The following is a 25886-nucleotide window of genomic DNA, read 5'->3' on the forward strand; positions in this document are numbered from 1 at the left end:
GACATGCTTTTCTGACATGCTGAGGTTTGCCGATTTGTATACATCCCAATGAGGACTGCAAGCTGAAAATGTAAGGTGTGAAAAAAACAGAATTGTACTACATCGACTAGATACTGTAAAGAGAACATACGATGATATAGCTGGGAATAAGCCATCCATTAACTAAGAGGATTAGGAATTAATTTCCTCCTTCCAACAGCTTGTGCCTCACTTGACCACTATGTGCGACCAAATCCTGAAAAGCTTTGCTTTCATCCTTAGCATGGTGAAAATAGTGGGCTAAGTTTTCAGTCCTTGGAACGATTTAAAACTTTCTGATGGGTAGCTTTCTGCTAGAAAATGCTGATTACACAAAATCTAAAAGTTTCAAGGAAAAATATTTTTTTTTAGAAATTTCTTGACAGAATATAATCAAAACACATATGTTATCCTGTTGACTACTGAAATATGCCAGAGCATGAAAATTAAAGTCAAACAATGGAATAAAGCGAAGCAATACTGAAGCAAACCTCATAAAGTGTATGTTTTATTTCAAACATTTTGATAGGTCCTTTTAGAAACTGTAAAACAGAATTTTCAGAATTTTTGTTTCATAGAAAGTACACATTCTTGCAGGGAAAAAAAAAATCCATCAGATCAATTTTTAGTCTAGTAAGATGATTCATATGTTTTTGGGAACAAGCACTTTGAATTATAGCAGCGTTGTTAGATCACAGCTACATCCATTTTTAATATTTTTGCTAACAAAGTTGTATGAATAAATACAAGCATAGAATTAGCAAGGAAAGATTAGTTAAGGAATGCTAGTGAGAAATAACAAATTTTAAGAAGACATATGAAAAGGGAGATCATTAAGAACAAAAAAGAAGCCAGCTGTGTTAAACCTGGTAGAGATGAAACACTCTACCTCTGCTCTGCTGATGGAGCAGAGCTGTAAATGGTGTAGAGAGCAGCTCAGAGCATGAGAACAGGTTAGCAAGTGAAGGGCATGTACTTAGGAGCTCTAATTGGCATGAGCTGAGAAGTACAGGAAGCATAGAAAGAATTTATAGAGTAAAATAATGACATTAATGAAAACTAGCTTGAGGATATGGGATATAAAACCATATGTAGAATGGGCCAAAAATATTTGCGTTGCAGCATTTATCCACTAAAAAAAATATCTATTTTAACTATCTACATAATCTCCTGTATGTTTACAGCATCTCTGTTTTCTGTCTGATTCAACAAAAACTAAACACACTTTTCTTACAAGACTGATACTGCCAAGAATGTGCAGATAGAAGGGATTAGAGACCACAGCAAACCACAGACTGAGTTAAAATTCTTACTGTCTATGGGGATTTCCAGTCAATTCTTTCTAGAAACACTGAAATAAAATTTACAGTAGCCAGCTTACTTCAAGAGGGTACAGTCACAGAATAGTAACTTTGCAGCTACAACCTTCTAATTTATATCAAATATTTAAGATGTATCTTTGTGGCACTATTTACTTTTAAGCTATCCATGGTCCCCAAATACTTCTTGGTGAACTGGAAACGTTTCATGTACTGTGACTTCTTTTTGTTTCTAAATTTCAGTAATTTGAATGTTATCAACACAATGAAATGCTTCATTAGTCATTAAATCAAGCATTTTGAGTCAGAAAATACAGAATATATTTTTGTTTGCAACCTTTCCTCATAAAAGTTAATGTGTGCATTATGATCATCTTTGAATTACATTTAGTACATACTAGTTTTTCAAGAGTCTTGCCTGGTCCACCCTGACTAGGGTGGATGCCCAAGGGGAGAAAAAGGCTGAAGGGATATTCTCAATTTGGAGTACACCAGAAATGAAGTAATTATTATTCACAGATTTGAAAACCTGGAGTTACTGTTCTGATCATTTGCTCTGTGGTATCTAGGCTGATCTCCACAGTAAAAAAGACCACAGGATTTTCTCTGTAACCCCAGTCAAACCGAGATTATTTATATGTGGTTTGTATGAGGAAATCATCCATTGTAGAGCTAAAATTTCAGGACATCCAAGATCCAGTAGTGCTTTTTATAGATTGTTTCAGTGTTTCGGTACCCTTACAGTAACACAAAAGGTGTTTCATTGTTCCCAGCCCGAACCTGTCTACCTTCTGCCCCAGTCCTTTGGTTCTTCTTATGTCTTTGGTAGATTAAAGAAGAGCTCTCTGCTATGACAAATCCTCCTGCGTGGGTGCTTATGCGCACCATCAAATCACCTCTTCTTGTCCCGTCCTCTGCTGAGCCGAGTGGGTGAAGACATCAGTTCCGTAGGGCGAGGCAGGTTGTCCCCACCTGCAATCATTCCCCTCGCTCCTTGCTGGGCTCTCCCCGGCTGAGCGGCCTGTGGAAGCGCGCACAGGCCCCGTGCAGGTCTCGGCCGTCCCAGGCGCGGGGACGGGACCGTCTCCCTACTCCCGCGGGGCGCCTCCTCCCTCACACCCGGGCTCTCCCGCGCCGCGCTGCCTGCCCGCACCCCGCACCCCCTGCCCAGCTCTCGGGGGAGAGCCGCGTCCACCTCGGAAGAAAGCCGCGACCCTGCCGGCCTGCCCGGGCCCCCGCCTCGTCCCGAGGCGCGGTCGTGGCGGGGAGGCCGCCCCAGGGCAGCCCTGCCGAAGCCGGGCCCCTCGGGGAGGCCGCAGGGCCCGACCCCGTCCTGTGTCACGGTGGCCCCACCGCAGGCCAGAGCGGAGCGCAGGGAAACGGGCGGGCGGGGCGCGCCCCGACGGCACCAGGCGGAGCGGGGCACGGCGCCCCCCGGCCGGGCTCCCCGCGGTCCTCCCCTCAGGACGGGACGGCGGGAAGGCGGCCCAGCCGCCTGCCGCCCCGCAGTGACTCAGCGGCCGCCCCCGGCCGCCGCCGGGCGCTGCCTCTCCGGAGCGGGCGGCGGGGCGGGGGGGATCGAGGTCGGGCGGCCCCGCGGGAGGGCGCCGGCCCCGCGGGAGGGCGCCGGCCCCGCCTCTGCCCGGGCGGGCCTCTCGGCGGCGGGGCCGGGTCGCCGCCGGCAGGTGAGCGGCCGAGAGGCGAAGCCGCTGCCGCCCCGAGGGGACTGCGGACGGCGAGGCAGCGGGCAAGAGCCGCGGCGGGAGGAGGGAGGCCCCGGGAAGCGTCCCCCTCCCCGCCGTGTGTCCCTCCCGCCCCGCAGGCAGCGGCGGGGAAGGTGACCCGGGAACATGGTGACGGTGGTGATGAAGCTGGTGCACTACCTGCACCTCAGGTAAGGGCGGGCGGGCGAGCGCGGCCACCGCCCCGCTCCTCCCGGCTGGCCGTCACACCCGGGCGGCCGCCGCCCCGCGCCCGTCCCGCCGGGCCCGGGCCCACGCCGCCCGCACACGCCTGCGCCGCGACGCCGCCTCCGCCGCCCGCCGCGCCGGGCTGCGCCCGAACCGCCGGCAGCGACCGCGAGGGAAACGGCGGCGGCCGGGTGCGCTGCGGTGTGGCACGGCCACGCGTGACCGCGACGGGTGGGAGCGTGTGCGCTGCCGCGGCCGCTACCGCGCCCGTGTGCGCTGCCGCGGCGTCGGGCCTCTTCCAGCCCTTCCCCGGAGCGCGTCTGGCAGCGCAGCAGGAGAGCAAAGGCGCTTTGTGGAAAATGCCGGTTATTAGTTACAGTCTGAAAAGTTGTTATCCCTGCAGTACCCGTGACGCATAACTATAATAGCATGGATCAGACAAATTGCGTATTTCTTCTTTTTTTATATGACTACTGGCCGGGTACATTACTAAGCCGTTTTTCCCAGTATCATCTACTAGAATTTAGCAGATAAGTACAAATATCTTTGCATTGAGCGGATAGAGAGCAAAAAAAATGCGCAGTCCTGGTGATGTTCCACGTGTATGTTGCAGAATCACAGTTTTTCTCCCGTGTATAAACACTTCACATGCATCAAAAGATTTGATCGAAAACATAAAGACAATGTATCAAGAGGGAGCATACATTGAGCCTGAAATTTAGTTTGAGAAAGCAGTGGTATTTATGTGCAGCATTTTCACGTAAGGCAGGCCAACTCTGGGAACTGATTTCATTAGCTAAATTTTGCCAAGTTAGCCATAGCAGTGAGTGGAAAAAAGGGCACTCAATTGTACTGCAACTTTTTATTGGTATGGTTTAAGCCTTGAGTCCTAGGATATCTGCACTCTGAAGATATTAACAGTTACTAAAATAATAATATTTTGGCATGAATTACATGTGAGAAGCATGTTATGTCACCAGTTTTTAACTTGTTTTTTACAATAGGATGTTTTAACTGCTAAAACTGTTTAATCTATTCCACACACCTAATCAAAATCACAGCTCTAATTTTATAAATTTGTGTGGTTTTATGCTGCTGTTTCTTTGCTGGGCAAATAGAGAAGGAAATCAAGAGGAAAAATCGCTGCCAGTTCCTTACGCCTGCCTCTCTTGTCCTCCTCTGAATAGTGGTTATTTGATTGCTGCATATTACTGCTGGTTTTGAACCAGAGCTTCATGGCTCTATTTGTTTTATAAACATCAGACAAAAAAAAATCTCAGCCTCAAGGATTTTATAGTATAAAGGGAATTAGGAAACAGCAAATAATGCAGACAGATGGGGGAATGCAGCAAAGCGATAAAGTTATATTCTTAAACCAGCAGCAGCCTGATCACTGCCAAGTGTTTTAAGTTTACTAAACTTAAAGAAAGCTCTTCTCATGCTGGATGAGCACCAAAGTATCGAAAAAGTCTGATGAGTGTATCTGAAAGTTTAAAAAGTGACCAGTGACCTGGCTGAAGGCAGAATTTGATAATTTTAGTACTGAGTGAAAGAAGTCAGTAAAATTAGGGGAGATGTTAAGTCCAGCAATTCGCTTTTGTAGGAGAAGCAGAGCTATTGGAGATGTGGCTGCAAAGGGATTCAGTACATGCAACAGGCAAAGAATTGAACGTTATTTGTCGTGAATGAACATGAGTTAGGATAGGTTTCCATTTGTCAAAGCTAAATAAGAGGATGGATACTTCACTGAGTATTGCTGGAGTGGTAAATAGTGGCAGTATCTGGCAGGACATAAATGAACAAGAGGTGTTCCCTGGAACCAGTACACATCAGCGACATAGAGCATATTTGCATGCAGAACAGATCAGGGAAAGGTCATCTTTAGTGAGTCTGCAGGCTTAAAGTGCCACTTGATTTTAGCAAAATCACATAATACTTTTGTCCATCCGCATCACAAAATCATGACAGACAGGTGATGGATGTTTTAATCCATGCTAGTCAGGCATGAACAGCTACTATTAGGCATTACCGTGTGCTTATTCTGTGCCTCCATTAGCAAGTGACCAGCAATATAACAATGCATCCAGAAAACGGTAAAGTAGGAACCAGGGTGCATACACTGAAATTGTCTGACATATTCTTGAAATACTATTATTTCTGATTAAACCATTTTAGTAGGCTTCTGGCTAGCCATGCAATATTTTCTTCTATATGTGAGGGTGGAAACACTTAAAAACCAATTAACAGCAAGGAAACTGAAAAATAAGCTGTTTGACTGAGTTAAGAATAGTTAGGTAGCTGGTGTGCTGGGAAAAATATTTATTATCGGCACTGTCCCTTTTTCTTCCCTGAGTACAGCATACGCAGAAATGCCAAGTGTCAGCTGTCATCTTCGTATTCCCTGTAAGTTCTTTACCAGCGAGGCCTGGTTCATGAATTGGATTTTAAAGTTCAGCCACAGTTAAGTGAATAAATACTATGCTAATATGTCATAAGAAAAAGATGAACGTGAAAAACTGTACTTAATAAGTTTGTAAGAATACAGTTTGTGACAAGATTAGACTATGCCAGTAAAATAGTACACTGGGAAGCCCAAACTGTTACTATAATCAGATCCTTAGAGAATCATAATTATGCCCTTAATTCAGTACTTACTGAGAAACAGATAATTAATTCAAATCACTGCAGCACTTGCACAGTTAGCAGAAATGTGGACATCACAGGAATCTTTCTTGCCTTTGAATTTGACAACTTGCAAAACATAGGATCCCGGAGCTACAGGAATAATATTACAACCTTGGGCACTATAAAACTATTCTAAGAAATGCCCTTTCTGAAAATCAGAACACATTGAAATACAGTACTCATACTTGCTAGAAGAAATCATGTAGCAGTGCTTGTTCTCTTACACTTACCTCAACTAATTAGCCCTTATAGAGGATGGTTCTGTACACATTTAAGTCCCATTCAGCTCAGTCCTAAACTTCTGATTAGTCTGTAAGACAAAAGCAGGCTCACTGAATGGGAATGGATCAGCCAAGAAAATAACTGTAAAAACACTAAATTATGTTCTCAGCAAGGTGAGATGTTTTCATATAAATATACTTTATGTAATTATCTCTATGTAAACAAAGGTTGCACACCAAGTGAAAGCAGAGCATCATACAAAAAATGAGATGAGCAGTGATTCTTGAGAACAACAGACAAAGGGGATGGCGGCAGATAGAGCAGATCCCAAGGACACCACCAGGCAACACAAGCAAACTGAAGATAAAGACGTAGAATTATGAATGAAAGACATTCATGGGGGGAGTGAATGTTCGATGGGACCAACAGTAATTGTATTGCAGAAATTTGAACCGAAGCATGGCTGTGGTAATTCCTCATTTTAGGAGATGAAAATGATTAGACTACACAGGTGGAAAAGAGCAGTCCCAGGCTTGAAGTGGTTTTCTGGAAGTTCACTATTTGTTATGAATTAATTATCTGTTTCTATAACCTGCCTCTGAAAGTGGTCACATGAAATGCAGCAAGATTTTTAATTGAAGCAGCAATGAATAAAACCATTTTGGAGCGGTCATGAGATCCCTGCTTTTATATGTGAAATTTTTATACCTTTAAAAAGTTGGCCAGCAAATAAAAAGACTTCTGCTAATACTGTCAGTCACATCTTCCTTCATCCTTCTGATTCCAACATCTTTACACTCACCAAGAGGTCTTAGGTTGTGCAGGCTTTGGTATAAGAATGAACTTAAGGATTTGCTTCTTAAAAATCCATGATCTGACTCTGCATGGTTCAAGGTGTGGCCAATGGACTGAATCCTGCCTGAGGAATCTTTCTAGCTGCCCTGGCACATTTTTCTCAAAGGAGCCCAGGACCAAGAAATTTGGACAAGACACTGTACTGCTACTCCAACACCTCAGCATGTGGCTGTGCATGGTTAGCTTGAGGAAGGAGCTGAGAGGAGAGGGAGAATGAGGAAGCAGAGGAAGGAGCATGACTTCCTCCTGCTTGGAGGTCCAGCAGAGGTTGAAGCTGCTGAGGTTGCTGTTACAAAAACACAGCCTGGACCTGTTAGTTCAGCACCCCTGGCTACATACTTGGACAAAGTATTTCCCTGGGAAACTTTTTTTTCAGAAGTTTAGTGTCCCTCTTAGAGCACTGCTGGGAACTGTCATGATTTCTGAGTCCCAGTGGGTGACCTTGTCTCCACTCTTCTGGGGGCTTGGTACCAGTGTGGCCATCTGCAATGGACAAGTAAAGAATACAGGGTTCTGCTGAGTGCTGTAGGTGAGGTTATACATCACATGTATTATTTTGCGGTTCCTTATGCTCTTGCACTAACATACAAATAGTCTGCATGGACCACTGCCTGATCTTTGATTCTTACCAACCCCTCCTACCCCCTCAAAGTCAAAGGTATACTTGTACATAATTTTGTTTCATTTGTAAAATTATAGATTAAAGCAATAACATACTGACACACATTAGACCTGAAGTGATGTTGTTGACTTCCGAAGTTCTTGAGTTCATTTTCTTTTAGAAGCTTAATGTATCTTTAACATAAGATTTTCTAAATATTTAATGGAGCTACTTTCTGTGGCTTCTTCTGGCCTAGTGTAGGAACATAGCACAGGAGGATGCCAGGTTGGAAAGAACTTCCTAGCTCACTGAGTGCTACCTTGTGGCTTATAAAAATGCTACCATCTCTAATCCATTTCATAAACATACTTGGCTTTTTTAAAGATTAGGTTGTTTGTCCTTCTTGATGGGTGTACTGGAACCTTGCTCCTCTTGATTTTTAGAAATGGATTTCTAATTTTCAGCCTACAGTTCCAAATGGAAAGTTTCTACACATTTCTTTTGTATCAACATTGTCCATTTACTTTGTGTTGGGTTTGTGTGTGTGTGGTGGGGTTTTGGTAGCAGGGGAGGGGGTTACAGCAGTGGATCCTGTGAGAAGCTTCTTGAAGCTCCCCCAGCTCCAAGTGGGACCTGCCTCTGTGCCGAGGCCAAGCCAATTAGTGACGGTGGCTGCACCTCTGAGACAGTGTATTTAAGAAGGGGAACCTGGGAGAAGGAGTTGGAGTTGTGAGGAGGAGTTGCGAGGGAGACGCCTCTGCAAACGCCGAGGTCAGCTGAAGAAAGGAGGAGGAAGGAGGGGAGGTGCACCAGAGCAGAGACTCCTCTGTAGCCCATGATGAGAGGGCAGGCTGTGCCCCTGCAGCCCACGGAGGTCCATGGTGGAGCAGATACCTATTTGTAACCTGTGGAGCACCCCATGCCAGCGCAGGTGGCTGCGCCCAAAGAAGGCTGGGACTCTGTGGGAAGCCCACGCTAGAGCAGTTCATCTCTGGGAGGGCTGAGACCTGTGGGAGGGACCCACGTTGGAGCAGTTCATGAAGAGCTGCAGCCCATGGGAAGGACGCACGTCGGAGAATGTTCGTGGAGGACTGTGTCCCATGAGAGGGACTCCATGCTGGAACAGGGGAAGAGTGTGAGGAGTCCTCCCCCTGAGGAGGAAGGAGTGGCAGAAACAATGGGTGATGAACTGACCTCAACCCCCATCCCCCATCTCCACTGTGCTGCTGGAGGGGAGGAGGTAGAGAAATCGGGAGCAAAGTTGAGCCTGGGAAGAAGGGAGGGGTCGTGGGGAAGGTGTTTTTAAGATGCGGTTATACTTCTTACTGTCCTACTCTGTTTGATTGTTAAATTAAGTGGTGGTGGTTGAATTAGATTGATGTTCTTTTTCTTCCCCTAATGAGACTGTCTTTTCCCCATGACCTTAATGGGCGAGTCATCCCTCCCTGCCTTATCTTGATTCCCGAGTCTTTTATTTTTTCCTTCCCATTCCTGAGGGGGAAGGAGTGAACAAGCGGCTGCATGGTGCTCAGTTGCCCTCTGGGCTCAAACCACTGCAAACTTAAATGGATTTTCCCAGCCAAGATATCTATGTTTATGAGTACTTGCAAACAGCAATTTTGTTGTCACTTCTTAGTTGCTCATGCTGAGTAGATTCTGCTCTTTCCCATGTGATTGTCCTGTTTGAATACGTCTTTCTTGATTATAAGTGATCACATGTGATACTATAATTTTAAATAATGTCTGATCAGTGTCTGTGATGATATTAAAACTCTGCTATCTAGCCTGATAAAGCTAGATATATGCAGGATTGCATATGCGTTTTTTGTTGCTGTACCACACTGTGTCTGATGGTTGCCTTATGGCCAATTAGTATCTGTCATTTCAAACTGATGAGTCCGCTGGCTTATAAGATAAAATCTAGTTATTAAGTCGATTAAAAACATGCACTTGTGTCTCATTTTTATTTTTCCAGTCCTTTTATTAATCCATTTTTCCTGTATAACCTGGACATTCTCTAAATTGATATCCCTAATTTTATACTATCAGTAAATTTCACATTTTTCATTCTGTGCCAAAGTTATGAATGAAAAGATTAAATAATAAGATCATTAGTAAGAGGGAACCTTGAGAAATTTTAGTAGGAAGACTCCCTTTCCCCCAATTCATCAATTTTCTTCTTGCTGTAATGTATTGCTGTCTCTTCTCAGCTAAGTCTATCCCCAGTTTACAGGCTTGCACTGTTCACAATCTCCTGTTTGTTTAATTGCGTTATGTAGTTATGTTCCTTATGTAGTACAGTATCAAATGTAATACTGAAGGCCATGTAGGTTAGATCTGCTTCAGTCCCCCCATCTTTAATACAGGTTATTTTATTACCAAAATCTGTATTTGCCTTGGTAAAACCATGTTGTATTTTATCCCAGGTTTCCATTTACCTCTGTGTCTCAAAATATCCTTGCCTTTGAAGTTCTTAAAAAGACTTGCACACCATCGAGCTCAGAGTAATAGGTGTAAAGTTGCCACTTTTTCTGGTCTTATCTTTCTAAATTATATTTGTTCTCTTGACATTTTCTGTTAATATGGCATCACTTGAGCTGATAGTTTTTTTAGTTACTTACTATTGAATTCATAGGTGAACTGTTTCAATATTTGGGGCAGGAGATAATTTAATTTGCCTTGCTTAATTTTACCAAACCTTAAAGGCTTTGCTTCTATCTTGAATGCTATTTAGTGTTATACAAACGTTTTCAGTAGACGGCTTTTGCTGTCATTCTTCTTACAGAAGATTAAGTTTTGAGGTGGCCATACCAACATTATCTTTGATCTCAACTCCATTCTTACGGTGTAGCAAATTCACTGCAGTTTCATTTCTCTTTTTCTCTATACTGTCAAAGAATAGTATACATTTATTTTAATTTATATTGCTAGGTCTCAGGACCTGTCAACTGTCAGGACTCAGCTTGACTTTTGGCAATTCTCATTTTATCCCTACACTTTCTGACTTCTAAGAGAGAGCTTTCTCGTCATCCTCTGCTGCTCCCCCACCCCCCGTCCTTTCTTGTAGGCTTCTTGCTCATACCTTGCATAGTGTTTAGATAAATCCATTTATTTTTTCAACCAAAGATGCTGCAGACTTGTCAGTTATCTTTATGAAGCTGCCAACTCTTCTTCTTCAGAGGATAGTGAACATCCAGGAAGCCCATGGCAAGGCTGTAGAACAGAAAATTCAAGGTCTTAGGCTTGGGAATAGGATGGAAAAAAAGGCATGCACTCTGCAAAATGCTGTTAGTAACAATATACTATGTAAAGTAGTCAATTCATCTAATTTTGACTAAAAAGGATTACTGAATGATTGTGTATCAGCTCTGCAAAGATGTCACCCTCTTCCATCAGCACATTTGGCTTCAAAAGAGGATATTTGTTCATCGTTGCTTTGAAACAGCTTAAACCGCTTTCTGACCAATCTATGATAAATGACAAAAAAATTCTGAGTGAGTTAAGAGTGCCCATCCAGCAGTTTTCACTCAATTAAGCTTGACTATCTCTTTGACTACAGAAGGCCATCACTGATGTTTTGTTAGCATTTCCTTTCTCACCATTCTGCTCCATGTGATACCTCCCGGAAACCACACAAAGGCAGAAGTCTAGGAAACATGACACGAGACACTCACCATTTCAGCTTTTCAGCAGGTGCAATAGAAAGGAAGAGACACATTTTACCATTTTGAAGTGGAGGGTGACCCTTGCCACCAAGGAGAAGGCCGGGTGGCAGACGTTTCTCAGACTGCGTCCTCTCTTTCTGATATTACCTGTCAAGTCAGACGCAGCCCCAGCTTGGTGGTCCATGTGGTGGCTTTTCCAGCATTGGAAAGGAGATGGCTGCAATAGCTGTGCAGTCATTGGCCTCATTTGGTTAGGAAATACAACAATAATAACTCTGGCGTACACGTACACCTTCATTCCCTCACTCTTCTTGCTCAGATGCTTATTTCCTCCACTCCTTCCTGACGTATCCTCTCAACTGCAGTAAGTAATTGAGAAGCCTAATATTCTCATTTATTTTTTTGCTGCAATAGTGGTCAGTAGAATCATTGGATACTTGATTCCTATCATGTAGTAAGTATAAATGTTTATCAGCCTCATTCTTCCTTTGTACTTTCAAAACTACCTTCATAATCTCTGGCCAAAAAAAGAAGCCAGTGTGGCCATCACAGTCCATCAGCTTGAAGGGAAGGGTTACATCACTTTAGTTTTCTCTCTCCAGAACAAAGATCAAAATGAGAAACAGTGCTGCGTAAGGTAAGCTTTGAGAGATCAGATTTAAAGCAGGAGCTTGAAGTACAGTGAAAATTATTAGAAAATGCACTCAAGAAAATAATACGGGCAAGCACATTTTACTTACTAGAAGCCAGCAACCCAGAACAGTTCTTAGCGACTATGTGTCCCACTGAGCTGTGGGAATTTGAATAGTTATCAGATGGAGTAATTAGAAACTGAGTAATTTTGTGGAATTACTGATACGTAAGTCAAAAGTTGTATAGTTGCAGTTGTAAAAAACATTTTTCCCAGTGAGCATAGTAATGAATATTGAGAGAAAAGAAATGCATGCTAATTAAAAATGTCCACCCAGGCCTAAACATAGAATACAAGAAAAAAACAAGTGGCAAGAATGACATTTGGAGGCAAGCTCAACACAAAGATATCTGGCAAAAATGAAGTAGTCATAGGTGTTCAATAAATTTAGCAGTTTTAAGAAGAGATGCCCTCATACTTCATGTCCTCCCAAAGATAAGCTTAACGTGGAAGCAAATATTATTTATGGAGTTAAAAATTCTGTTTGTTTCTTCCTTACGGCCAGTCAAGCCTGGACAAAGATAATTGATCTTATTTAGTTTGCTTCTGTTTCATTTAATACAGCTTTCAAAGTTGGAATGTCTGTAGGTGGTGGAGTGGCGGATCTCCTCATGCTCAGGTCTGGGGCATGCACTGACATCATGGACTTTGCTATAATTCCCGAGGCAAAACCAAATGGCCTAGGGATTTACACAAAGTAATGAGAACCAGACCTACCTACCCTTGCTTACATGTATCTTTTCCTTCATTCTGATTCTGCAGAAATTTCCTCTAGACATTTGCTCTAGACATAGCCTCTAGCAGAAATGAGAGGACAGTCCCTCCCCCTCTTCACAGGTGCAAACCAACCCCTATAGTCCGTTCTATAATGCTATCTAATTAATTTTTCTCCAAAACCTGGATTTCTGGAGATGGTTCATATGTGATTGAACCTGAGTGTCAGGAACTGCAAGTAAACATTAAAGAAGCCGGGGACATATCCTCAGCATTGTCTGTATGTAATTTGCATTGCAGCTGTATAGAGCAACTTGGTGAAGGAGATGGACGTGGAAAAGCTGAATCTAAGAACCATAGTAATAGTTTGGTGAATGGCGCTGCATCAGATACTTAACTTGTAAAGGCAGGCATCCAAAAACCTCAGAAATTCCAATAAAAGCTTAATTTTATAATGTAAGCAAGGAACATCTTGATAAAAATATTGTTCTTTTATCTCTCAAGTTGAACGGTCAGGTAGATTTTACATTGATGCTAAGAAGTGGTAGTCATATTCAACTTTAAACAAATACTGCTTGCTAAAAATACAGCATAGCTGAATAAATGTGACAAAAGAAACATTTGTGGAGAAATGTCAGCTTCTGTGAAGGAACTCAGATTACTAGAACAATGGGGTTTTTTGGCTCAGGAATTATGAATGCCAGAAATCAACATTCAGCTGTGTGTCTGTGAGAGTCAAATATAAAGTTAAAAATACCCACCCCAATCTGTACTCACTATTAGATAAAGCAGAAAACAATAATTTCATTAGATGGTACAACTGACAGAGGGACTGCAGAATCAGAACTCTGATTCTTGACAGATATTTTGCCACATAAAATTAGTAGGTGGAGTGGTTTTATAGTTCTTGGTTATCAGAAAACCACCATTTACTAATAATTTTATAGGAAGTTATTGATATTCTTACTGTTTGAAATAAAACTATGAAACTCCTAAGTAGAATTTATTATGCTGGACCTAGTATGAAAAAAGCCTCAAGTTTATGAAAAGTTGTGATAAGTGGGTTCAGTAGTTTCAGTTAAAATTTGTAATAAGAGACGATCTTAGCATGCAGGAAGGTGAACTAGTGGTCAGTTCATCCTTTGCAAAAGTGTCACACTGAACTAGTTAAATGGCTGGGATGATCACTCATCTGAAAGGGAATTGCTTCAGTTGAGAATTGGGATCCTTGCTGGAAGATTACCCTTATTCAAGTGATGACAAGGAAAGGTGGCACTCAGCCATCATAAGAGCATAGTACTTCAATAATACTTCTGTGATACTTTTGTTTGGACACAAAAGTGAACAAAGATTGTAAGTACAAATAGTATTCAGTGGAAAAAAGGCTAGACCTCTTTAAATAAGAATTGTAAACCAAATTATTGTTGTTACAGTAGTATATTGTGTGTCCTCTTTGCCTTGGACCTGGTGGATCAATTTTTATTCTGAATGCTGTTATGTGATACACATTTAACAGCAGTTAAGGAATAATAGAAGTGCAGCAGTCTTTAGTGTTTCTGATTGCTGTGAATAAGAAATTAACTGTCTACAGAGAAAATAATGTGCGTTATTTTGTACCTCATGAGCCTTACCCTTTCCTCTGTGAGGAAAGGACTCTCTTCGAGTCTCTCATTCACAGAAGGGCCATTGACTCCTCTGGGTGGAGGCATCCGTTGCAGTCTGTGTTGCTCAGATGTGCAGATGACCATGCATGCATAGAAAGACAATTACAATTGTAACATCGGACAAATAGGAGAGGAATGTCCTTTAGAACCAGTTTTGGTCTATCTCAGATGATTAAATTGAGTCTTTGCCACAGAGGTGAGCTGTGGGACCTTCATCCCTGCACGTTACCAGCATGGAATCACTACAGCGAAGGGTGGGTGCGAGAGGATAACTGCTCTCCCATGTATTTTTCCTGTAGGAAATTTTAATTTTGTTAAAACAATTTTGGTCTTCCGTGCTCTTCACAGTAGAGAAGCATATGGTCCTGCATTTGTTGACCAGCACTAGCAGCAGATGAACATCTTAGATAAATGCTACATTTTGCTATTATGACAGTAAATGCAATTAGACTTGGGCATAATGAGACAAAAGATTCCATAGCCATAGAAAAGCACATGTTCTCGACGAATTAGAGACCCAGTATTGATTTGTAATTATATATATGAGATAGAATGGTTTATATCTCCAATAATCTTTAAAGACTACCATCTGCCTCTAGATAAACTTAAGAAGGAAACTTAATTTGGATAAAAACCTGCTGTGGATAGTTAATTCAGTTAAGGGATCAATTTCTAATAAAATTTAAGGATTGGGCTGTGTGATAATCCTTTGAACTACCTGCAGCAGCAAATTTGTCCTCAGCTTTTGTTCTCCACAGTGGCACTCGGCTTTCTGTTAAGTGATATACCCAGTATGGTCAATAAAAACTGACTGAAACAAAATTGAAAGAACTTTAAAATGACTGCTATCATAATAATAATAATAATAGTAGTAAAACTCTTCAAAATATAGATGATAATAAGAAAAGTACATTAAAATATATCTTTGTTAAATGTAATAATGATATGAGGTAAGTAGACTTTTTAAGATTAATTTAAAAATAAGAAATATGAGTGCATGCACCTGTACATACACTTGCTACAAATGGGATCAACGAAGACCTTCAGTATTATGGGATAAGACAGATGTGAAATGAGGACAGAACAGAAGTGTCTGAGTAAATGTCAGTTTGAAGTGTCATCTCAGTCTTTCAGGACTTCATGTCTGCCTCTAAGCAAGAGCAGTTTGCATTCAGTGAACTCCCTGGTATACGCTGAGTCCCCCTGCACATCGTGTCCTTAGCAATTTCCTTTGAACTCTCTCACCCAGCAGAGTATAAGGTCCATTTCAATTTGATAAAGAGGAAATCATGATGGCCTGTGTATAATAGATTTAAGTGCAAGTACGTGGTGTTATGTTTTCTTTCAAGATGTCTTTAGAGCTAATGCAGAGATACCATTTTAATGTTTTGGGCTTTGTGTTGCTATCCATTTAATGGTTTACATCAGATTTATAAATCCTTCATGACGTTTTTGCTAAAGGAAGTATTACTTCATCTGTTATACTGATAACAGCAGCATATAGTTTTCTTAGGTAAGTCAGAAGTTCAAGCCTGTGTCAGAGGTTAGCTACATTAGTCATTTGTGATGAAAGAAAAGTCTTTATTAACACTTATGCACTAGGATTAAGATGACTTGAATGCTGTAATCCTTCCTGTTTGACTGGTGGCATCATGCTGCCATCTGACAACAGCTGTTTCCTCCTTAATCTAATGGAAAAAAACTGTGGTAGGTGGTGATGAGGTAGGTGTGAGCTGGTGATGCACAGAAGAGTGACCGCTGTTGCTTGTGAGGTTTAGAGATTTAGAGATACTGGTTGAGAATTTAGCCTTAAGATCCTGTCCCTCTTTATGGATGTTTTCTGTGTTTAGCTTGGGAACACAATGAAATGTAGACATGGATAGAGGGGAGGAAAAAAGGGTCATCTTGAAAGTCAGGCACATGATTCTGTACCTTTCAAGAGTAGAAACTCAGAACTGAAGGATCCCATGAAACACTTTATTATCATTTCTGGTGAAGTCCTTTGAATTGAAAATAGAGACACCCATATTTGCAAGAACAGTGAAGGCTGTAGAAGGCAACTGGTTTACACCCACCGTTACCCAGCACTGGATATGTGCTGTAGATCATGCTAAGGAGACCACTCTCTCTAATAAACAGGAAAGGGGGGAAAGATTATGTGTCAGTTAGGGAACTATTCTGCTTTGATCCAGACAACTATTATAAACAATCCTAATTATCAACAGCAGAAGTACTCAAAGCCAGCTCTTAACTTCCAGCAGCAGAACTCCCAACTTAAGCTGGTGGACATGGGCTCATGGTCAAGGTCTCCCAAAATCCACTACACCAGCCCAGTAACTGCTGAGGGAAGTGAAAACTGCTCTCTGTTTGCAAACCACAAAATATTCCTCATAGTAGGACAGAAAGGACAAATGGTCCTACTCTGCTGTCTACTCTTCCTAGCAGATACTCACTATGAGAAACAGAATTCCTTACTTCATGTTTGAGGATGATGGTTTCACAGGCTGGAACACACCATGAACTGGCTGCACAGAGACTCAACTACTCATTCATTTCTAGAATCATGCTCTGGAGTTTGTGCAACTACTAATTTGTAATTAGTGTAGAGGGTCTTTGGACATACTTTTGTATTAGCTAAGATTCATGCTAAGATTGTTAGCTTATCAAATCACTGTATTCTGTAATGCTCTTTTGTATTAGCTGCTTCCAGTAATGACACTTTGCATGCAAATATGAATAGTTGGGGCAAAATAAAAATATTGCAAGCCCTGATAGAATGAAATATTTCAGGTATTTTTATGACACTGCAGAATGTATGAATAGTGATCAAATGTTTAGGGATGAAATGTAAGGAAACTAAATATGGAATACTCTGCTTATATTAAAGGCCTGTTGTGTAAACTGTATTTAACACCATCTTTGAACAGATGAGTTTGAGTATTCTCAAGCGGTTTTCTTTTATTTGCACCATCTACCTTGGTTTAGTCTGAAGTAAATACTGGGTATTTAAAATGCATTCTTAGGTTTCAGCTCTACTGCCTCAAACATAACACCCCCACCAAACAATCAGTGGGATAGCCTGTGGACATCAGTACGAGCTGAATTATGAGCTCTGGGGATGCATGTGAGTGTAATTTTTCATAGGACATAGGAGCTGATAATATATACTGACATTTTATAGTGAGAACATATCTTTTTTTTTTAAAGTCTTCAATCCAGACTTATTCTTAATATTTGTACTTTTTGCTACAGCAAAATGTATTTGACAGTTGTAATTCTTTAACTCAAAATATCCCTCAGAAATTTGGAGTGATGCAGAGAATGTCTTTCTGTTTGTCCATTGACATTTTTGATATTTACATTTCCAATCAGGGCATAAACACAACAGTTTCGCCTGACTAAAATGCACCATTAAAATTTAAATTCATGTTTATTTTGCTAATACATAATTCACTGAATTAAGATAACACTGAACATCCACTATGAGCTAAAAACTTGGCTTGCAATTTAGAAAGGGGCCTGTGTTCTGCAGATAAGTACACTGTCAGTGTTATTCTGTGTTTAAAATGTTTCAGCTACAGGGGTTAGAATTGAAGAATTGCTTCTTTTCTGCAAAGCAGGAGCAGGCCAATCTGTGCATCAAAAGATCCAGGTTTAGGACTGAGTTCCTGAGAGTTATTTGTGACCACGGCATGTTAAATGTGATCCAGATTTCCTCAAATGATGATGCTTTTAAATCTAATCAGAAAATTGTATCCTCAGAAAGTTCAAGAAATTCAATCATAAAGTTAACTGGAAGTGTTACTTTTAAAAAATGTTGATTTTTAAAATAATGCCATATAATAAAAGTTTTTTGCTACTGTCCAATATACTGAATCATAATTTGTATTTTTTGTCATTCATGCACATTTACACTACTTTCATTGTTGTAAGGAACCAGAACTATTTTAAATTATGGCCTATTTGAACATAAAAGTAGCTCTACTGGATTGGAACAAAAGTCCATCTATCTGGTATCCTACCCATGTTTAAGATGTCCATATGAGAGTTTTAAAGCAGGGTTGACATTCCCAATGCTTTTACCAGCTTGCAGCTATATGCTGCCAGGCAATTCCTGAGCCAGATGTTCTTTCTATATATTTAGTAATAGCAAATGGATTTCTTTTTTGTGAACATGTCCAGTCTTGCTGAGAACCTGTGTAAGCTTTTGGCTTCCCCAGCATCCTATGGCAAGCAATTCCACTGCATAATGCCACATTTTGTGAAATGCAGCCACTTTCTGTTTGTTTTGAATCAGTTTTTCATTGTAGTTCTGGTACTGGAAGAGACAGTGATAGAACTTTTTTTTCACCTTAGAGGTTTGTATCTTAGTAATCTAGGTCCCAGTCTTCACCTGCAGACCAGGTTCTCTCCCCTCTTTGGGTTTTTTTGTGATTATTTTTTCAATTGATCCTATAATTATAGTAGCAGGCAGTAAAATCGCTAGGGTTACTTGTATGAACAAGGTATACCCAGCTAAGCCCTGAATTAGAAATGGTTCTTAAGATAGTTTAAATCTGATTATTATTTAATCATAAACACAGCTTCCATTGTATTTTGTTTGGATGCTGGGGGCAGTCAGCCTCTTAACAGAAAACCTGATCTGACTGTACAATTTAGCCCAATACTTATTATTAATGTGCATTGTTTACTGCAGTAGGAGGATGTTATGCCAAAAGAGCTTGCCATGTACTTTTATGGCTTAAAAGACTTTCTGACATACACCAAGTGTAATACAGAAAATACCATTGGTAGATTTGTAAGTATATTCCCAGTGTTCCTCTGTATTTTGCTATATGCCTATAATTTAGGAATGGTACATAATCATCTATTCCAACACTTCTGTACTTTCTGTCCCTAAATGTGAATAATACAAAATACACATACTGAGTCCTTAAGCTTTGAAATTTGGGTCCTTGCAAAGCAACTGTGTTGAAGCTTTATTTTAAAATATTAGCCTTGCTTTTAATTAAAATACTTATCTGCAGTCAAAAGAATGAGAAATTACATTGACTAAAAGTTATAATATTCTACTTAAAACTATGGAATTCTTCTGACTAAAGCAGGATACTTGAAGCCCCTGGAGACTGGCATTCATGGTGGTGGGATATGGCAACATCCTAAAGTTATTACTATTTCACAGCTTGTTGGCAGCTAAAAAATGATGTACTTGCTTCATGGGTAAAAACAACATTTCAGTTTTGTCCGTGTAACAAGTACTTTAGGCAGCACTTAAGACATTTAAAACTATTTTGGTTACATATTGTAATATATATTTCTGCATAACATTATAGCACACATTATACATTGTGCTGATTCCTTGTGAAAATATCTTCCTGTGATTACTGTAATGAAAAGCACTTTGCATAGATAATGTTGTAGAACCTGATGCTTCCACAAATAGATAACTCTCAAACTGGGGCTAGGGAAAAGAAAAATGTTCAGCTTGAAATCTGCTCCTTTGAGCATCTGCTCTTATTGTAACAATAATCTTTTATAGCAATTTTATCTTAATTTTTAGTGATGCCCCAAAGTGACTGAAGGGAAGAAACTACCAGGCTAAGAAAAGAAGAAAGAATTATTTTGGCAGGCATGCAGCTTTTCCCCCTTAACTGTTTATTCATGGCCAGGAGCCCCAGAAACAGCATACAGAGACGTGGTCTCTGTGCTGCTGCTTTGGTAAAACTAAAACTAATAGATATCTGAAGGTTCAATGGCTGAAGATTAATTTTCCTAATTTTTGTGAGTCATTGCTGGGCTTTTGCACTCTTGAAAACCAGCCTATGTCAGTGAGTTTTTTTAAAAACAATAGTTGTACTAGTAAAAGCCTTACTGCAGCTGCAGTGGAAAAGCACTTTATACTGCTACAGCCACCTAAATACCTGAACAGGTATTAAACGTTACAAGTACTCTTGTATTGTTAGAATTTATCTACACTAGGATCTTTTTTCTTTACCCGTTCTGGGTAAAGTGTAGAAGGCCCTAGTGAGAAAGCCCCCTTTCCATAATTCTTCTAATTCTTTTGGGAAGTGCTCCAGAATTGGGTACTGTTGACAAGTGCCCAGCCTGAACTGTAGATGTCTTTCTGAACGAGAAGGGGAGAGGGAGCTGACACCAGGTAATCCCATCATTTCAGTGGAAGCACTGAGGGGAAGAATAGTACATGAATCCTTGTGGAGTTTCACATTGCTGTTCCCTTCTCCTGTCTATTTTTTTTTTACCTGAAAGAAAAGGTAGTCTAAATTTTTACCATATTACTATTTCATAAAAGACCTGTGTAGTACAAAGAGTGATGTTGAAATAAATGGTGATCTAAGCAAAAAACACAAACAGAAAGCATAATAAGAAAATATTTGCTTGTCCTATAATTATCCCAAATGAAAAAACCCACCACCCCACAAGGAAAAAGCAATTTAAATATTACAAGTATTTTATGAATCCAAAACCCAGGGAGCAAACAATTCACTCATTAATTTGTTTATTTATTAATCAGAAGATAATTTACAAGCCCAAACAGGCTGGTGGACTGTGCAGCTCCAGCTGCACCAGGCCAGCAGCAAAGCAAGAGGACTGAAGTCCTGGTAGGAGCCATGCTGGTGCCCGCCTCTCCTGCATACCCCTCAGACATGAGCATAGCGGAGCCCAAGTGTTGCAGCTGATGTTGAGCTCACAGGACAGGAACTTGGCACTGAAATCGTAGTTCCAGGAAAATCAGCAGAGGCTTAGTCTCTGACTCCAGTGGGGTCAACATTTTACTTCACGTGCTCTGGCTGTAGAAAAGCTGCTGTGTTCTGTCCTGTCATTTATAACCCCATTTTCCAAAGCTTTTTCAGCCTTTGATGAAGTAAGGCTGCCTTCTTCACAAGCACTGATGATCCCAGCTATTGCAATCTGATAATTTCTTGTTCTACAATGTGGGCATTTACCATATCATTTATCAATTTGCCTTTTATCTACTTACCAATATTTATCATCTCTGTCTCCATAAGAATAGAACTTAACACAATCTATGGTAGTGTTAATTAGGCAATTAAAAAATTTGGAGGCAAGTGCTGGTCATTATATGTCTGCATATGCAGGCAATGAGGGAGAAAAAAAATTTGGATAATATTTGAGGCTTGCTTGTTTGTTTGTGGCCTGTGTGCTGGTTTTGCCGTGCTTCTGATTTGTCCTTCAGATTGTAGCTTGTCCTCTTAAATCCAGATTACATGTGATAGCACAGAGAGAAGCAAAACACAAACAATATGATTTTCATATGACTACTACTTGATTACCCCTAACCAGCGAAGCAAACAGAAATGTAATTTTATGATATTTGTTAATATCACTGTTACAATTCTGGGAAAATTGTAGACTCTCCCAGAGCAGAGGTACTTGTGTGTAGTTGAAGATTTTGTACATCAGCCAGCAGGTGATGAAAGCTCCTACAGATGATTATCCCCACATGTACTTCTGTAACACGTTCCAAAACAAAGTTAAATTAAATAGGTGCTAAATTCCCTCAAGAGTAGCAGAGCTCATGAAATCAGAAGTATCTTCTTTGTAATGTTTTCTGCCAAGTTCCATTGTCATACATGCTCACATACAAGATGAGTCTCTTTTCAGTGAGAAGTTGTGAAATACTCAAATTACTGAAAGTGCCTACTTCTTATATTTCAGTTTTAAAGATGAGTTTGGAAAAAAAGGTAAAAACAAAAGTTTATCCAGCCTACTTACTATCAGGGATTGTTAAATTGCATGATTACTGATAAAGAGATGATACTCTGGGTGGAAACGGTGTGCCCCTTCAAAAATGTTACCTTTCATTAATGCAAAATGTGGTCCTCAGCTCTTTGCCTCTGTGTCTCTCTTAAATGCAAGTTCACAGTATGTAAAGTAATATAGCGCTTTCTTTTATGGTCAAGGAAGGGTAGAAAAGAGAAGCTGCCGATTCCTTCATATTTTAGATAATTTGTCACATGATAAGAGACGGGTGGACTCACATAAATTCTGAGATGGAAACGTTAGTGACCAGATTATAGTGCCTTCTGGCAATTTGATTTTGTTTTAGTAAAAATACATGAAAATATAGAAGGGGCGGTGTTCCCCAATCCTGGGAATTGCTTTCTGTCCCTGAGGAAAAGGCATGCTTCCACTGATGCAAGTTAGTAACACCATTTCCATTGATGAAATTTCAAGTGCCAACATGTAACCCCCCTGGTTTGAGAGCACTAGCCAAGGGCTGCAGATGACTCCTCATCAAAGACCAAACCCTGACACAACTGCGTGTCATGACTGGTCGCTTGGAGCCCTGTTTTCCTGGGGCAGCCGTATGGCTTGGAGCCATTCCCTGGGTGCTCTTCCCTCTTGCTGGGTACATGTGTGCATCCTCCTCTGCAAACCACCCCACTTCCTTGCCTGTTTTGTGCTGTGCACTCGTGTTCTGATTTTGTTCATCATCATATTAATTTCTCCCAATGAAGCTACAATTGCATTTCATAGATTGAAATTTCAGGAGACTTGATCATAGATAACCTCATAATATTTATGTTATGTATATGTTTACATTTACATATATTTACATTGCTTTTCCCCATATGCATACTTATTTAAAAGATACTTCAGCTTTTCTTTTTTTTTTTTTTCCTCTGGACATACAGTGAACAATACTGTACATATCGTGAGTTATTAAATAGTAAGATACTATATTAAATCAAAGTAAATCTAACTGCTATAACATAAATACCATTTTTTTGGTGAACATTTTCCAAGTGAGCTGCAAACATTATGTTTTTCCTGCAGAAACTACACAGGTGATACCCTGATGTAGGCAAACTTTCAAGTTTAGCCTTCTGTAACACCAGCAATTGCTTCCAAAATACACAGCAGTGGTAGTATATTCTTGCCTTGTATTTCTGCAGCTCTGCCTGAACTTTGCTCTACAAACCTGTCTATCACAATTTCTCTGCAGTCAGAGATGAGCAAATTAGCTGCAACAAGTAATTTGTTAAATCTAGTCATTTGTGACTGTCAGAAATTACCCTTAGAGGACTGAGGCCTTAGAGGCTACAAATTTGATGCTTTCTTTGAAATTATTTGTGATTAGTGTGTGTGGCTATGCATCAGTCTAAAAATACTTGTGAACTTTATAGTTATTGCTAGGTACATGGTACTACAGTACAGCTGTAATAGTGCTTTGAGTTTTTATTATTCGTGCTGTATGACTGGTATTTTTTCAGCTTTCTCACTGCTGCTTTCAATCACAAACAAAGAAAAACTCAAATATTTATTTCTTGTACAAGTACTCATGTTAATTTTCCTTGTAGCTGTTACTTGTGAGAGTTACTTTTGAATAGCTATGAAGAGCAAATAAAAAGCATCAGAAGTACTACCAGAGACAAACAATCATTTTGTTTTCCTGCAGTTTGTGTTTGTGCATTTCTTTGTGCAAAATTTGGCCAATATTTGTTGCCATAATGCTATTGGAAATTAGCTTCCAATTCTGAATATCATACACTTACATTCAAATTTAATTCAAAGTTACAAGTTCTAAGTGTTACTGTCAAAGCTAATTTATGCAAAAGACGTAGAAAAAAATTTGGTTGTGTTAATGATGATTTTTTACAGAATGCAAGCATAACAGAAGCAAGCCTGGTAAGCAGTTAAAAAAGGCAAGACAAGCAAGAATGTGGCGACTTCTTTTCCTCCTTTACGATTTGTCTCTGATACTTATAGACACAGTTTTAAGCGATATCATCCCATTAATATATTTCTCAAACTGTAGTCAGGATTTCACATGTGGTTAAAGTATGGTGCCCTTCTGGATTTTAGTTAAATTTCTGGGAAATGCAGTTCTGAGTTGATATGAACCATTTTTTTAATTCATGTTGAATTCAGAAGATTGTTTCAATTCAAAATAGCAAAAATATTGACAGCTTGAAATATTCCATATTAAGGGTGGCTGAATTTGAATGCATTGTGTAAGATGTGAGAGAAGGAAACATTTTTCTAAGATTTGTTCGGGATGAAAAAGAATGATGCAAAATGAATATTTTTGTCAATTAGAAAGAACTGAGGGTATTTTGCTTTGTGTTAACTTGAAGTTTTACTGGGTAATCTTCAGTTTCAAAGCACTTACAGAGAAGTGGTTTTCTTTCTTGCAGCCCATGACTCATGCAATTGTTCCTTTCTTTGTTCTGAAGCATTTCTTCTCAGCTCATAGCGACATTTCTGGATAGCTCTGGCTTGCTCAGTTTAGGATTGTGTCACAATTTTCATGAGCTTTTCTGAGTGACTGAACTCAGAAGAAACTCTTCTCCTTTGTGGCTGCTGTATGTTTTACTTCACCAGATGTTTCTGTGCTGCAAATTCAGCTGTGATCAAATCTGCAGGCAACAGCAAACTTAGAAGGATAATGAAGCTCCCAGTCAATGTGCAGACAGACTTAGTGAACATGTGTGAGAGAGAGCATGGTTTCAACTTCCTAGCCAGATGTAGACTGAAAAAACTATCCCAGCCCTGACTCAAACCTGATCTAAAGTCAGAGGTGGGGGCGGGGGGAAGTAGCTGACACAGACCATGAATCTGAGTGATGGATACAGCCTGTCTTTTACAGCAGCAAATCATACATTTATTTTCAAGTATGTTCTCCACACTTGCTAGCACCATCTCCATCTCTGGTCAGTTCATCCATACTGTTATACTGCAAATGCTGGATATAGGGGTATACTCCCTGACTCAAAGCAGAAGAGAGGTGGAGTTGTGAGTTACAGGAATCTTCTCCACTCCTTCCTCACCAGTGGGTTTGGTGTTGGTTGCAATGTCCAAGAGAAGAGCTAAACCCAGGATTTCTGGCATTCATCTGATAGCACCTTCACAACAACAAAGGGAATGCCCCCTACCACTCTGTCCATATACCTCATAAGAAATTTCAGAATGAGCTATAACTGCATTATTTGCTGAATTTGCATAATTATTATGTTAACAGGCAAACTTTATGCAGAAAATGTTAGCCCGCTTACTAGTAGCATGTCCTAAGAGACACATCACAGAACATCACAGCTGCCTTGTGCAAATGTAAACCAAGATTGAACAGGACCATGAAATATCATGCTCCAGAGTTTTAAATTTTTCTTTATTTCATTTTCATACGCTAGTATGCATCTACCTATGCAGTGAATGCATTCAGTGTGCACCACATCTAGGTGACACCTTGGGAAAATTAAGAAGCACCGAGGCCATTATATTCTGCAAATACACTGTCTTTTCATAATTCATGGTGTATGTGAAGTCATGGTTTATAAAACCAAAATTGTATCAAAACTAGCTCAAGAGAAAGGGGGCATTCAGAGTCACCAGTGAAAATCCCTTAATCCCCAACATTCATGCTGATTTTCCACTTTCCAAAAGTGGCATAAAACATCAGTTGTGGTATTGAGTTTTCCCCAAAAGTCCTATGCCTCATGTGGAGATACTGCAAAGTGTACTAGATTTATCACCTGTTCCCTGTGCTTGTGGATACAGA

General features: G+C 40.4%; 1 protein-coding gene across 1 annotated transcript in view; it reads left to right on the forward strand.

The window, feature by feature from the left end:
- Nucleotides 1–3014: 3014 nt before the first annotated feature.
- ARHGAP18 (Rho GTPase activating protein 18) overlaps nt 3015–25886 on the forward strand; it is a 96276-nt gene continuing 73404 nt past the window's right edge. Inside the window, exon 1 of the mRNA XM_074819143.1 lies at nt 3015–3231. Within this exon, the coding sequence (XP_074675244.1) occupies nt 3188–3231 (44 nt within the window). The 5' untranslated portion in view covers nt 3015–3187. The remainder of the gene's footprint in view (nt 3232–25886) is intronic.

Source organism: Strix aluco, chromosome 3 (genome assembly GCF_031877795.1).
Source record: "Strix aluco isolate bStrAlu1 chromosome 3, bStrAlu1.hap1, whole genome shotgun sequence".
NCBI lineage: Eukaryota > Metazoa > Chordata > Aves > Strigiformes > Strigidae > Strix > Strix aluco.